Source organism: Taeniopygia guttata, chromosome 14, assembly GCF_048771995.1.
Source record: "Taeniopygia guttata chromosome 14, bTaeGut7.mat, whole genome shotgun sequence".
Lineage (NCBI taxonomy): Eukaryota > Metazoa > Chordata > Aves > Passeriformes > Estrildidae > Taeniopygia > Taeniopygia guttata.
The window spans coordinates 836380-849591 of NC_133039.1; the positions used below are offsets into that span (position 1 = coordinate 836380).

The window sequence follows — 13212 nt, forward strand, 5'->3', positions numbered from 1 at the left end:
TTATGGGAACTACTTACAATATCCTATCAGAGCTAATGTTTTCAAGAGTATTATGCACAAATAAAATGCCTAAAAAATGCAGAAAAACATGAACACATCAGTATGGCTTACTATTCCAGTAGATGTAGGGAAAAGTACTATCAGACAAAAACGTTAAATTAATAGAAATTCTGCAGTCAAGAAAGAATATAGGACAATTAACAACCTGGGCATACCTCAGCAAAGGAAAAGTAACAGTCATAGAATTGACTTCATTTAATGAGAAGCTTGTGGCTGGACACTGTTACCTGCACACAAATCAGCCAGGGCTCCAGCCAGCACTTTGTATGAACTGGTCTTCCCACTCATAGGATCTCCAACAATCATGAAACCGTGGCGCACCAGCATCATTTCGTACACCTGCCGGGACAGGAGAGCCACTCCTCAGCATGGCACAAAAACAAGTGTTACATGTTGTGTGAATGAAAATAGAAGCCTCCCTCCTGCATTCAGATGTGACACAACCAGATCTCTGCACTCTCCTGGCTGACCAAAGCCTTAATTGAAATCAGAAGGCAGTCATGCTTTTATGGCAATTCTCACTGAAACAATTCAAATAGTCATTTTCCCCAGGCATCCTCCCTTTCTCCTTGCTAAATGTCATCCCTCACCTGCAACAGCAGCACTATACTGGGTGTGAGGGCACTAACCAGACACTGCAGATCACAGACCTGAACTGAAATCAGTGGTTACCAATGAAGCTGACAAAAAGGGACTGAAACTACAGCTTGGAGCATCTGGCATATGGTCAGTCCCATAGAGGCTGATTTTGGACTGGAAGAGTGGTAACTTCTTCAGTCACCCCATGAGATCTTGTCAAAACTCAAGTCAAAGTGAAACCACCATCAAGCAGACCTATAATAAACCGTAAGAAGATTTTTTTCTTATAATGTTAAGTCTGATATTTCATTATTCAGCTTTCTAACCAGTTAACACTACCCTTGTTTAAATGAAAGACACAGTATGGTTTGGAAAGCAGCATAATGCAAGTCTGAACATAAGCCATGAAGTCTGAACTACTGTTGGAGAGGCCACTGGCCTAGATCACACACTTTTACCCTTGCCATTACCCTGTCACTAGGTTGCACAAGAAAAAAGGTTAAGTATTGTTTAAAAGGTGCCCAATACTAGTAAATGGGAGGCAGTGGGAACGCAGGGCTGGAAATGAAGCATAAGCAAGGTCACCTCTTTCAAGACTTCTCAAAGAGACTGTACAGAACTGGGAACAGAGCCTGACTCCCAGTCCAGCATCCTGTTCACTAGGCTACACTGCCTCATCTAGTAACAGATTCAGTTTCATTTTCTATCCTGAAGCACAAGCCCTACAATGTGGCTGCACACATTAGCTCCTTCACAGAATGTCTGAATTACAAAATCACTATTTAATAGCAGGCTTTTATTCCATGATTTGTACCCTGTAAAAATACCCCATTTGTAATATTCCATTAATTGGTAAGGAAAGTATTAACTATTCATCATGACACAGACAGTGAATGAAAAGTGTTTCTGATCTCATGCTTTTCTTCCCCAGAAGTATGTGAAAATAAACCTGAATAATTTTTCCAATGAACCATGGCACTGGTTGAAGATTCAATTTTTCAATATTTTCAGTTAGTGCCTTGATAAATAGGTCATAGTCTGGTGTAGGAAGAACCACTCCAGGAAACAGGTCAGATATGATACCCTGTTAAGGAAAGACAGAATAGAACAATATTTAAACACAGGTTACAAAAAGAGAAAATTCCCAAGTAAAACAATATTCATTGAGATAACAGGAGCTTCAAACCAGATGTCCTCAGCTGGACAAAACTAACTTCTAGGCAAACTGCAGCCACGGAAGTATTCTGTACACATGAAAGAGAAACCTGTGCCTGCAGTTTTCATGTACACCTTACTATTGTAAAAAGAAGCTTAACCTTTGCAAATTTGCTCCCATCACAATTACACAAAATGATAGGAAAGTAGTTGAAAGAATTTCAGTGATTAAATAGAATGGCATGTGTTCCAGAATTTCAGAACACTGACTCTGTCTGTGCTTCTACCCTAGCTTTTAGTCCTCAATATTGAGTGCTTTGTATTTTAATTTATTTGCTATTAAAGCAGCATGCAAACAGAAATATCACCATTTTTATTCTGAACTCAAATTTCTAAATGACCTTAACTTAGTTATCCACATCTCTTCTGGAGCACAAAGCCAGAAAACAAACCTCAAAGAATGATTTCCATGAATGAAACAGCACAAGATGATTTTTAACAAGATATTGTCTAAAAAATTTTATAGAATAAATTTAAAGGCACCATTGAAAGTTTGCTTTTCAAAATAATCTTAACAGAACCAAAGAGTTCCTCCAGACCAGTGAACTGAAGTAACTCTACACTAATATGGCATCATCTAGATCAAACTGTTCTAAATTAAAATAATGACCTGTTTCTGTGAGTTCTTATAACAGATTTCATCATCATAAAATCTAAAACACGCTGGCCTGATAAAACCTAAAACACACTGGTCTGATACCTTACCTGAAACAATGGCACATCCTGGGACAAGAACTTGGCCAAATTAACATCCAGCAAAGCCCGAAGCAACAACACACTTTCATTTTCAGTGGGGTACTTCAGTTTTAGGTTCCCTGCTGCTGTCAGGACAGATTTCACTGCGCGCATCCCATAATCGTAGTGGTGCTGAGATGACAACTGCTCTGAGCACAAACGGTAAGTGGCAACAATTTTCTGGGCAAGACTGTGGATAATAAAATATAACATGTAGAGTGAAAATATCTCATCATTCAAGGAAAATAATTCACCTTCCTATATACACAAAGTATCTGCAGTGATTCTAAGACACAGCAGCTGACAAGATGGCCCAAGACACCTGGGAAGCAAGACTGCAGATGATGCCATGCTACAGAATGTGTGCATCATCCAGGAATTCTGTATGATATTTTGATACATTTTCCAAATGATTCTGTGTAGAAGTGTACATCTGGCAACATGAGGTGGAAAATGAGAATTGACAAGAAAGCAGGAGATTAAAAAGTACTTTCTAGAGAAACAAAACATGGACAGCCTTCCATATATGCCTCGAACACACATATATGCATTATAGAGGAATGAGATACATCAGACTCAACTAAGGGAGAAAATTCAGCATGTCTTACCTCTTGGAGTCCAGAAATCCCATTGAATAAAGTGAGATTTCCCCAATCAAGGCATAATCTGGGACCATCATGGCAACTGTTCGGAACAGTGCCTGTAAGGAAAAAAGTAAGATACCAACTTTTGACCGTGGAATACTGTAATAAATTGTGCCTGTTTTGTAAGAATAACATCTCTCCATAAATTCATGAATGCAGAGAATTCATGAATCATCTGAAATCTATGAGACTGCTTTAGAACACTGTTATATTCTGATCTTGTCAAGAGATTCAAGAGGTCTGTACTAAGTACTGCAGTAACAAATGCTTAGAAAGAGTCAATTCTAAAAAACTAAATAGAGGAAAAGGCAGATGACATTCATCTCACTTTCATAACAGACAATCCGACACATGATGTGGTTAATGCTTTGTACAAGATCATGCAAAGAATTGTGGCAATGTTAGGAAAAGAACCAGGACCATATCAGTCTCCCCCTAGGGTCTCAGCAACTCACAGTTATAATAAATTTAAATTGGGATTTGGATCACCAAACTATTGTAAAGCCAGAGAATTTGCAATCAGGGAGAGCACAGTTAAAGCTGTAAAGTGGTATCAATACGATTAGACTGACACCCTTCTTCTGTTTTCTGAAGCTTGGTGAAAAGCACAGCAGGATACATTTGAATAGGTTTTCAGAGCTAGTTTTGGCTGGAGAAGAGTTAAATTGTTTCACAGTAGTGGCCTGAGGCTGTGTTTTGTATTTGTGCTGGAAAACAGTGCTGATAATTCAGGGATGTTTTAGTTATTGCAGAGCAGAGCTCACACAGAGTCAGTGCCTCTCCTGCTGCTCACCCCACGCACCAGCCAGGAGAATGGGTGCAGAAGGGAGGGGACACAGCCAGGACAGCTGAGCCAAGGGATATTCCAGAGCACAGCGGGTCATGCTCAGCAGAAGTAGCAAGGGAGGCTATGTTCAAAGTGATGGCATTTTTCTTCCTTCAGCTAAGCAAGCATTAGACATCAGTTTGTTATTCAATTGATGACTTTTTTATTATTATAGACAAGAAGTGGCAAATTCAGTTTAATTTCTACAAGAAAGCAGGATTTCAGATTACCTTCAGATTATCAGGCAACTCTGCCCGTCCAGCATAGCCAGGATTCATGGTAATAAACACAGCACATGTGGGATTAAGAGAGATCTCTGTCCCTTCAAAGATGAATTTTTTCAGTTTGCGAATTATAGCTTGCTGGATGCTAAGTATTTGCTGGGCAACTACAGATAATACTTCTACCTAATATAGACAGAAAAGATTGGAAAACATAAGACACTTGGAGAAACAATATAAAATGGTTTTGTTTACATATTTTGATGGCTGTATTTGCATTCTTCCGGGGAAAAGTCGCCCTGAGCCTATGTATTAGCTATCTATTGAGGGGATTCTCTGAAAGTTAGTGCCTCTATTCTCTACTCAACTAACGAGACTAACAACAGAGGCTTCTCAAAGCCTCCTCAGGGAAATACCGTGTGCCTGAATGTAACATCTAAGTTAGTTGAACAGGAACTCCCTCTGGAGGCCTCTAAAAGCACTTTCCCTTCAAGTCAGACACAGCTCGGGCTCTCCAGAAAAACTGATTCACTCAATGCCCAAAATTGAGGGTAAATAATAGAAAAGTCTTGCTGATTGTTTGAAAGTATCAAGGTAACAGTATACTGGAAAAGAAATGCTAATGCTTGAATTCACTAGAAAACAAGCTGCAGCTAAAAAACAGAAAAATTATGGAGTTAAAGATACTAATACACACAAAATAGGATTTAATGACATTTCCACATTTACTAGTATGTACTTAAATGGAATTTCATCAAAGTAATGATAAAACTTATCCAAATTCATTAGTGACCACATTAAACAAAATTAAAAAGAACTGAGTAAGAACAAGGGGAGAATTAGATGCATCAGTTTACAGAGCTTGATAATCAAGTCACTCAGTGACACTCAGCTCTAGTCATTACAGGAATCCCTCCACTGGGATTTGTCTGTCCTGTGCTGAGCTCAGACAAATGCAACTCCACAGCTGTAGCTTGATTTCTCAAGGAGAAGACAAGAACATTTCTTTCCCAATAAATGAGTGGCACATACAAAAGAAAAAAATTGTAAAGTAACATTTTTTTTCAGCTAAATTGACACAACACTTCTGCAACACAGCACATGTAGGTAAGTGCTTCTAGGGCAGACAGCTGAGTGCCTATTTCTGCATCACTAATTATGAAAACAAAGAGGCCTCACCACAAGTAAAAGCAGAAAATTTGCAATAAAGCTGTCATGTCTAAAACAAAAACTTCTTGTGTCTTAAATTGAAGCTTTCTCATTTTATTTGTCCGAGTTAAAACATTACCTCAATCCTGTTGAACTCATCAAAGCAGGCCCATGCCCCAGCTTGTGCCAGCCCCTTAAAGAACTTGCCCATTGCCTTGTAATCGAGGCCATCGGAGCAATTAAAAACAACACACTACAACAAAAACACAGAGAACATTTCTCAGTATTACCACAGAGTCCACTATAAAATTCTTAGCGTCTAAAATGGGAAGGGATTACAGTTGTTAATTTTGGATTAGAAAATCAGGATGTCATATAGACACAGTCCTAAATGTGAATTTGTCACCAACTATTCCCGTGAATCAAGAATCACAGAATCATTAGGCTGGGAAGGACCTTTAAGATGTTCAAGTCCAACTGTAAATGAATAGCTACAAAATAAGCAGCACTTGCTTAAGAATGGCATTTTAATATCTACATATCCAAACATAAACAGTGGAAAGTAAAAAAAGGGAGTTTCAGTACCTGCTTAGCTATAGCTTTTGCTAGATCTTTTGTTGTTTCTGTTTTGCCAGTCCCAGCAGGCCCTTCTGGAGCACCACCAAGATTTAATTTCAAGGCACCCATTAATGTCCTACATAATCAAGAACACAGGCATTAGAAATAACAATTTTTTATGTCAGATTGTTTCTGAGTGGATTGATACATACTTTCCTATACAGGCTCTCCTGAAAACAATTTACTTGTTTCTCTACTGACCTCACAGCTTTCCCTAAAAAGCCAGTATTGTCTCATAAGTGATTCCTAATAGTGGAAGGTCATATTCAGCCACTTGGCCTAAAAGGAATGTTAAGGCTTTTATTACATGCATCCACCTTGTATACCTTCAATTACACAAATGAACAGTGCCATGAGCAAAATGGTAGAGTCTGCAAAAGCAAACATTTCCTTCAAGTGGCACTTGAACAGGCAAGAGCTTGAAGCCGGCTTTAGAAATTCAGTCAATCTTTAGAAATGGATGAGAAAGCATAAAGATTGTTTCAAAAACCTGGGAATCATATTGCTTTTCAAGTGAACATCCTACTGAAATGAGATCTCTGTTAATAATAGAGTGACTTGATTATTTTACAGAACCCTCATTCAAAGGCGTTGACTCATGTATTGAGGGCTCATCAGAAGTGAAATATGAAATGCCTTTTAATATTTCAACCTTGAGAACTGAAGTGTTTCCATTACAATCTCTTGCAAGCCAGTGGAGGAACAGGAAGCTATCAAGTATATGTGAAGGGGTTTTTAATTACCTCATTTATCTTACAGGCAGGCATACCTAAACTGTGTGTCTTACTTCAGATAAATTAATTGACCAGTGCTACTGTAGAATTCTTTGTAGTTCCAATACCACATTCTGCCACCTCATTTCAGAAGCAACTTCTTGGATACAGTAGAATCTATTACTCTACTGCTGTAGAAGGCTATACAAGGTAAATATGTTTACCATATTTGGGCAAAATCTACAAGAAAATGTTATCTGCTGAGGTTCCTTCTATTAATGACTAGAACAAATGAAAGTAAACACAGATCAATCCGAAAAAAAGAAAACATTATTCCCAGACAGTATGTCCTTACCTATAACATCGATCTGTCAGTGGGGTTATAACCAGACGTTGGGAATTGCCCAGATACTCATAACCATATTTCATTTCTGTCGTGATCATTCGCACTATCACATCATTCTCTGCCCAGTAGTATCTCAGCTGAGAAATCCACTGGAAGTCATTCAGATCTGTGACTTTGTCTTCAACCAATTTTGAGACCACATCACGGGCTGCAGAGTAAGACACAGATTGTTTAAAAAATCTAGGCACTTCTGCTGTGGTAGTTTACTTAAAACAACTTATAATTAAAATAACATTTGCTTAGAGCTATGTAAGAGTAATTCAACATTTTAAGGCTGGTTTTCATATTAGAGAGGAATTTGCAATTGTTTTGCATAGGGAATCAGTTTAATTGTAACTAGATTCCAGTGTCTGTTCTAAGTCGATGGGAGACCCTTGTGCAATACTAAACAATCCTCATTTGCCCAAAGAGCTGAGCAATAACTCTGTAAAGGCTGATTCAAGTAGAGGAAGCACCTTAGGTGCCTCTCTCCAACAGTCCACCCAGCTAGTGCCAGCAGCACTGCCCCAGATGTCCCAGGGGTAGCAGCAGGGCACATTACCGTGCACATCGATGACAATGAGAGCTCCAAGGGTCAGCCGGGCTCCACTGGACAGCTTTCCTCTCACTAACTCAACTATGTCCCTGATCTGTGTATTGCTCTTCTCCAAGAAATCCTGTCACAGAAACAAACACAGGCATTAATGGGATGCTGTAGTCAGCATTTCCTAAGCTCCTGTGGGTGCAATCATTGGAGACAGCTCCTCTAACAAAACCTATTAATGGTAGTCTGGGCACTACACAAACATTTTAAATTCTCTTTGGTATACTAGCATTTTATTTTGATATGAACACTTCAAAAATATTTATGGCCTGAAAGAAGGCTTATTAGCAGAAGGCTTATTTTTCCTCCCAATGGAAGTGACAAAACTCTACAATGGGAGAGGAACAGATATTCTTTGTTTAGCTTCCCCCACACAAGAGAGGATGGGCATACAGGACAAAGTCCATTAGCAACATGGTTTAGTTGCCTCTACTTTAAACAGGTGTTCGGCTACATGATGTCCAGGGGTCCCTTATATTCAGTGATTCACTGTTCTGTGAGTCCTTCTAATTTTTCTTCAGCTATGGATTATTCAGGATACTTTCTCTGAAATTAATAAACATTTTAGCTCTGTCTGGATATATTGAATAAGATCTACAACTGATGTTAAACAATAAAGCTAAGATATTCAGTAAGGATACAGAAACAAAAAGTCATTATTAAAATGTAGTATTTGATGTAAACTTTATTAATACTTTTCTATTTCAACATTTAAAAAGCAGCCCAAACATTCTGTTGAAAGAATTAATCTCCAAATAAATCCTCATCCACCCAGCTTAAATAGGATCACAGAAAAGCCCACTGAATTAAACAGAAATTATTTCCACTACTTGAGCATGTGTTTGAGTAAAGCCTCAGTGAACTGATAGTTAAAACTGCTGTAGCGACAGAGGCACTATGAACAAGTAAGAAAAGTTTCTTGCATGAAATAACAAGTTTGGCTGCTGCACCTTCCCCATCAGGAGAGTCAAGCAATAACCAGAGAAATCATTGGTGACCTTATCCCTCTCTACAACTCCCTGAAAGGAGGTTGGAGCCAGGTGATGTTAGGCTCCCAGGTAACAAGTGAGAGGACAAGGGCACATAGTCTTAACCTGTGCCAGAGGAAGTTTAGTTTGAATATTAGGAAGAATTTCTGCACAGAAAGAGTGATTAGACATTGGAAGGGGCCGCCCAGGGAGGTGATGGAGTCACTGTCCCTCGAGGTGTTTAAGGTGACTGGACATGGCACTCAGTACCATGGTCTGGTTGACAAGCTGGTGTTGGGTCATGGGCTGGACTCAATGGGCTCAGAGGTCTTTTCCAACATAATTGATTCTGTGATTCTCTGAAATAACTGCACCCATCTGTAAAGAGATATTTCTGCTTGCATGTTTCTTTGAGGCTTCCCACGTAGAGACAGGAATTAGAAATAAAAATATATAGTGTTTAACAATGGTCTGTCACTTTTTGTTTGGTACTTTAATTCACACAAGTATCGCTCATAAATGAAGTAATGTAATTTCCTTCAGTAGGATTTCTCCTGATACACACCAAAGCAAATGGGAACAAACCTCTGCTAAGACCCAATGCAAAAGGAAAACCAAAATAAAACACTGCATGAGTAAATTGCACTATCTTGTTAAGGATCTTCTTTGCTAGAAGGAGCTTTTAATTAATTAACCAGAGTTCAGCACCTAGAAATAGAAAGTTAGAAGAAAAATCTTACTTGTAAAGCTTTTTTCCTTATAGCCTCAGACACTTCTTCTGTCCAGTAAATGGATGAAACACAAATAACTGCCTGTCCAGGCCACTGAAGTACCCACTCTTTCCGAGGAACCTTAAACCAAAAGATCGATTTCAGACACAAGAAGTCACATAAACACATTAGATTATGGTACTGAGAACAATTACTTTCCTCAAATGTCTTTTGTCTCATGGTGCAAATAAATGCAAATCAGCATCTAAAGCTTCAATATTTTTTCCTCCTGAAACTTCAGAACTAAAACTTCAGACTGGTACTATTGAACACGAAGAGCTGGATTTCACTTAGCTTCAAACATGTTTCCTTGGTTAAGAATTTGAGCAACCTATTCATGTATATTTGTTTGTGAAATCTAACTTATACCATGGTTCAGGAATAATTACCTGGCTATATCCTTTTATGCTATCTTGAAGAACTTGTCTTACACTGGCCAACATCATTTCTTCTACTTGCAGAAGCCATTTTTCTACCATGCCCTTCAAGAAAGAAAAACAGTTAAGAGTCAATACACATTTTCTGACTGTATTCTTCTTTAATGACAAATTATTTGAAATGTGTTAGGCTTAAATATGCTTTCTTCAGTTCTGGATGTTGTATATAAAAGGAATAAAGGTTGAAATTACCCAAAATATGACTGGTAATACTGTAGTTTACACTGTCTGAAGGCAGGTATATAAAGCTAACTCTAAAGACAACCTAGCTAAAGAAACAGCTGGATATGTTTCATATAAGCTTAAACAAAAAACACAGATTGCATCAACAACTAAGCCTGCTCATTTTAACCCAGGGCATGCTTTGTTCCTGCAACATTAAGGGAAAAGTGTATCTGTAACTCACAACATGCCCCACCTTTCAGAGGAATTTACTGCAAAACTGCTAAGTCTCACTTCTTTTTGTAGGAAGTCCTTTTTATTCTAAAATACCAGTCTGCACTCTCACTTCCTAAACTCCTTTCATGATGTGACCCTAAATGGTTTAAACCTAATTCCCTCAAAAACATGCACTTTATGCAATGTATTATATATTAATCTAATTTCATACAGTAAAATTAAAAAACAATTTACATTTGCTCTCATTGGATAGATTTTATCTATGAAAGGAACTGTTTCTTTCTCTGAACTGATCATGCCTATGATCTCCAGATCTTCTGTGAACTCCAGTTTAGCAATTCCTTCAAAACACTTCTTTAAATGTGGTTGTACTCGAAGTGGATCCTTTGTTTCAGACAGTATTTCAAGCAGCTCATCGTTAGACAGGAAAAAGAATCTGCCAGAAAAATACAATTACTTTCCAGTCATAAAAATTTCAATTAATAATCCACTCATACAATCGGTTTTATTGTTAAGATACTAGTGTATTAGAGAGGAAATTATTATCTCAAATCCCTTTTCTTAAGCAATTTTTAACATTATAAAACTCATCACATCTGTTTTTTCAGAATTTCAATGTGATCACCTTTTTATGCAAAGGAAGAATAAGGGCTCTCAAACTCAGGCAGGGAACACCAGATGGCTCCAGCCAGCTATTAAGTACCCTGTAAAAACCCTGAATCCTGCTCCTCGTGATCATGAACGACTCCCACACATCACACACTTTTAAAGAGGGTGGGGCAGGAACATAATTGCATATCAGCCATGGGAAGGCTCCTTCAAAAATACCCTGTAAGCAATTATGCCTTTCCAATCCAAGTTTACTCTGTGATAGACAGATTGTGCCTCCCCATCCCCACCTGTTCTTGCATTTCACAACTGAGGAAAATGAGTTATGTCTGTTGATAAGAACAGCTTTTCATTTTTTGCTACGTGTGACTGTGTCCCACATATGTTTATAAAATCAGACTTTTAAGTTCAGTAGAAATAGTTTGAAAGAGCTTACGGCTTCTTGTTTCTAATTTAGGCCTGTTTAACTAATTTACCTTGGGAAAAATAATCTTTTCGACTCCAAGTAAGTATTCAGCCCCTTTTGAATGTCCTCTAAGAGAATATTTGCTTCCTGAAGTCTGTCTAACATCTTGGGTTGTTCAGTTGCTACAAGTACCTTTGTGTCTTTCACCTTGGTAAAAACAAACACATGGCAGAAACTGCTAAAAACTGCAATAAGTTTTACATTAAAATTCTAAGCAACAATCACATATACTGCAGGAGGCTAAAATTCTTCTCTGTAGTGTGCTTTCATGGTATTAAATACATTTGCATTATTTGATAGTTTTGCTTTTCAGACTGTCAATTTTACCAACTTGAAATTCACAGACATTAATAAAGGAAATATCAACAAGTAAGATCTTCGGCACTTGCTCCTGTGTCTTGAGCTTGCTACATTGTTTTCCACTCACAAATGAGTTCTATCAGAGACACAGCACAGGACAATTATTCCCTGTCCTGTCTTTCAGATAACAGTCCTTCTCAGAGGGTTCTTTTTCAGTACAGGCCTCATCATTCAGAGTGTCAGAGCTGTTGGACAGGTCTCAACTCCTATTGAGTTATACAGATTATTTCAACACCTTTACCATACAACCACACACTCCCAGCATTTTTGACAAACAGCTCACACCACCACTCTTACTCAACTTCTTATTTACAGGAATTTAACAGGTTACCAAATTGCATTTCCTATCCCCATTATCTTATCCTCACTCATTACTGTGGCAGTCCATAGTCACTAAATTTTTGAATAACCATGCTGTCACATATTAGAGAAAAATCACATTTAGTTATATTTATTGGCTCCAAAAGTGTGTACACTTTATAAGTCTAATGCAAACTCTCACTGTATCCAGACAAAGCTTCATACCTTGTCAGAGAAGTTGTAACCATATCCTGAAAGCACAAATCATTCATCTTTCTACCTAATTCTGACCATTTAGTCATAAGAAAGCTAAAAAATTTAAAATTAATTTTCCTTGAGCTATGATTCACCCTTCAACACCCAGCCTTTACAGAAATCTCAATGCAATAATGATGTAATCTACAATTTTACTGCAAGACCAGAATGCATTGGACTTTAGTAAAGGATTTTCTACTCCATCAATACAAATATCCAACTGCAGAAAAGAACAGTGCATGCACATTATATTAATAATCATGTTACCAGGTGGGCATAAAAATGCACAATTCATGAAATGTTAGCACTTACCACTTCTGTCATAATGTTTTTCCAGTATGAATCCACAATCTTAAACTTTCTGCCCTCTTCAGGCATTTGAGCTATAATGTCTTCTGAACTAAAAATTGGTTCCAAATACAACCATGTTGCCTGACATTTTAACCAGCTATCTATAATATCTTGCATTAAACACAGCTTATCTCTCCAAGCCTGCAATGAAAACATTTAGTAGTTAAGCAAAATTACAACAAGAAAAAAATCAAAAAATATGAATATGTGTTCTTAGTTAACAAATCTTTAATGTCTTATCACGTCAAAATACCCTGAAGCACTTGAGGAAAGCTTATTATGTGACATGCAAGCTCAGTCAAACTGGCTTTTCCTTACCACACATTCAGCTTCTATTGGTTTGATGAAGGGAGAGCCACACACTGTCTGAGTCTTAACAATGTGATCATCCAACAAAAGCTGGATGTCATCCACTGCTGACAGGATGTTGGTGTCCTGGAAAAAAAATCACATTTTGGTAAGTCAAATGGCAGTCACTTTATTTCACCACTCATCCTGCTTCCCCCTACTTTATCATGTGAAGATAGCAAATGGAATTTCTTATGTAC

General features: G+C 37.9%; 1 protein-coding gene across 5 annotated transcripts in view; it reads right to left on the reverse strand.

The window, feature by feature from the left end:
* Positions 1-13212, reverse strand: part of DNAH3 (dynein axonemal heavy chain 3) — a 57546-nt gene that overhangs the window by 24848 nt on the left and 19486 nt on the right. For all 5 annotated transcript variants that reach the window (XM_072935618.1, XM_030284747.4, XM_072935616.1 and 2 more), the window contains 15 exons: positions 12983-13099; positions 12626-12805; positions 11409-11545; positions 10558-10759; positions 9877-9969; positions 9458-9568; positions 7708-7822; positions 7116-7314; positions 6015-6123; positions 5569-5682; positions 4290-4466; positions 3198-3289; positions 2560-2779; positions 1589-1723; positions 288-399 (listed from right to left, as the gene is read on the reverse strand). In XM_072935618.1, the coding sequence (XP_072791719.1) occupies positions 288-399; positions 1589-1723; positions 2560-2779; positions 3198-3289; positions 4290-4466; positions 5569-5682; positions 6015-6123; positions 7116-7314; positions 7708-7822; positions 9458-9568; positions 9877-9969; positions 10558-10759; positions 11409-11545; positions 12626-12805; positions 12983-13099 (2113 nt within the window). The remainder of the gene's footprint in view (positions 1-287; positions 400-1588; positions 1724-2559; positions 2780-3197; positions 3290-4289; positions 4467-5568; positions 5683-6014; positions 6124-7115; positions 7315-7707; positions 7823-9457; positions 9569-9876; positions 9970-10557; positions 10760-11408; positions 11546-12625; positions 12806-12982; positions 13100-13212) is intronic.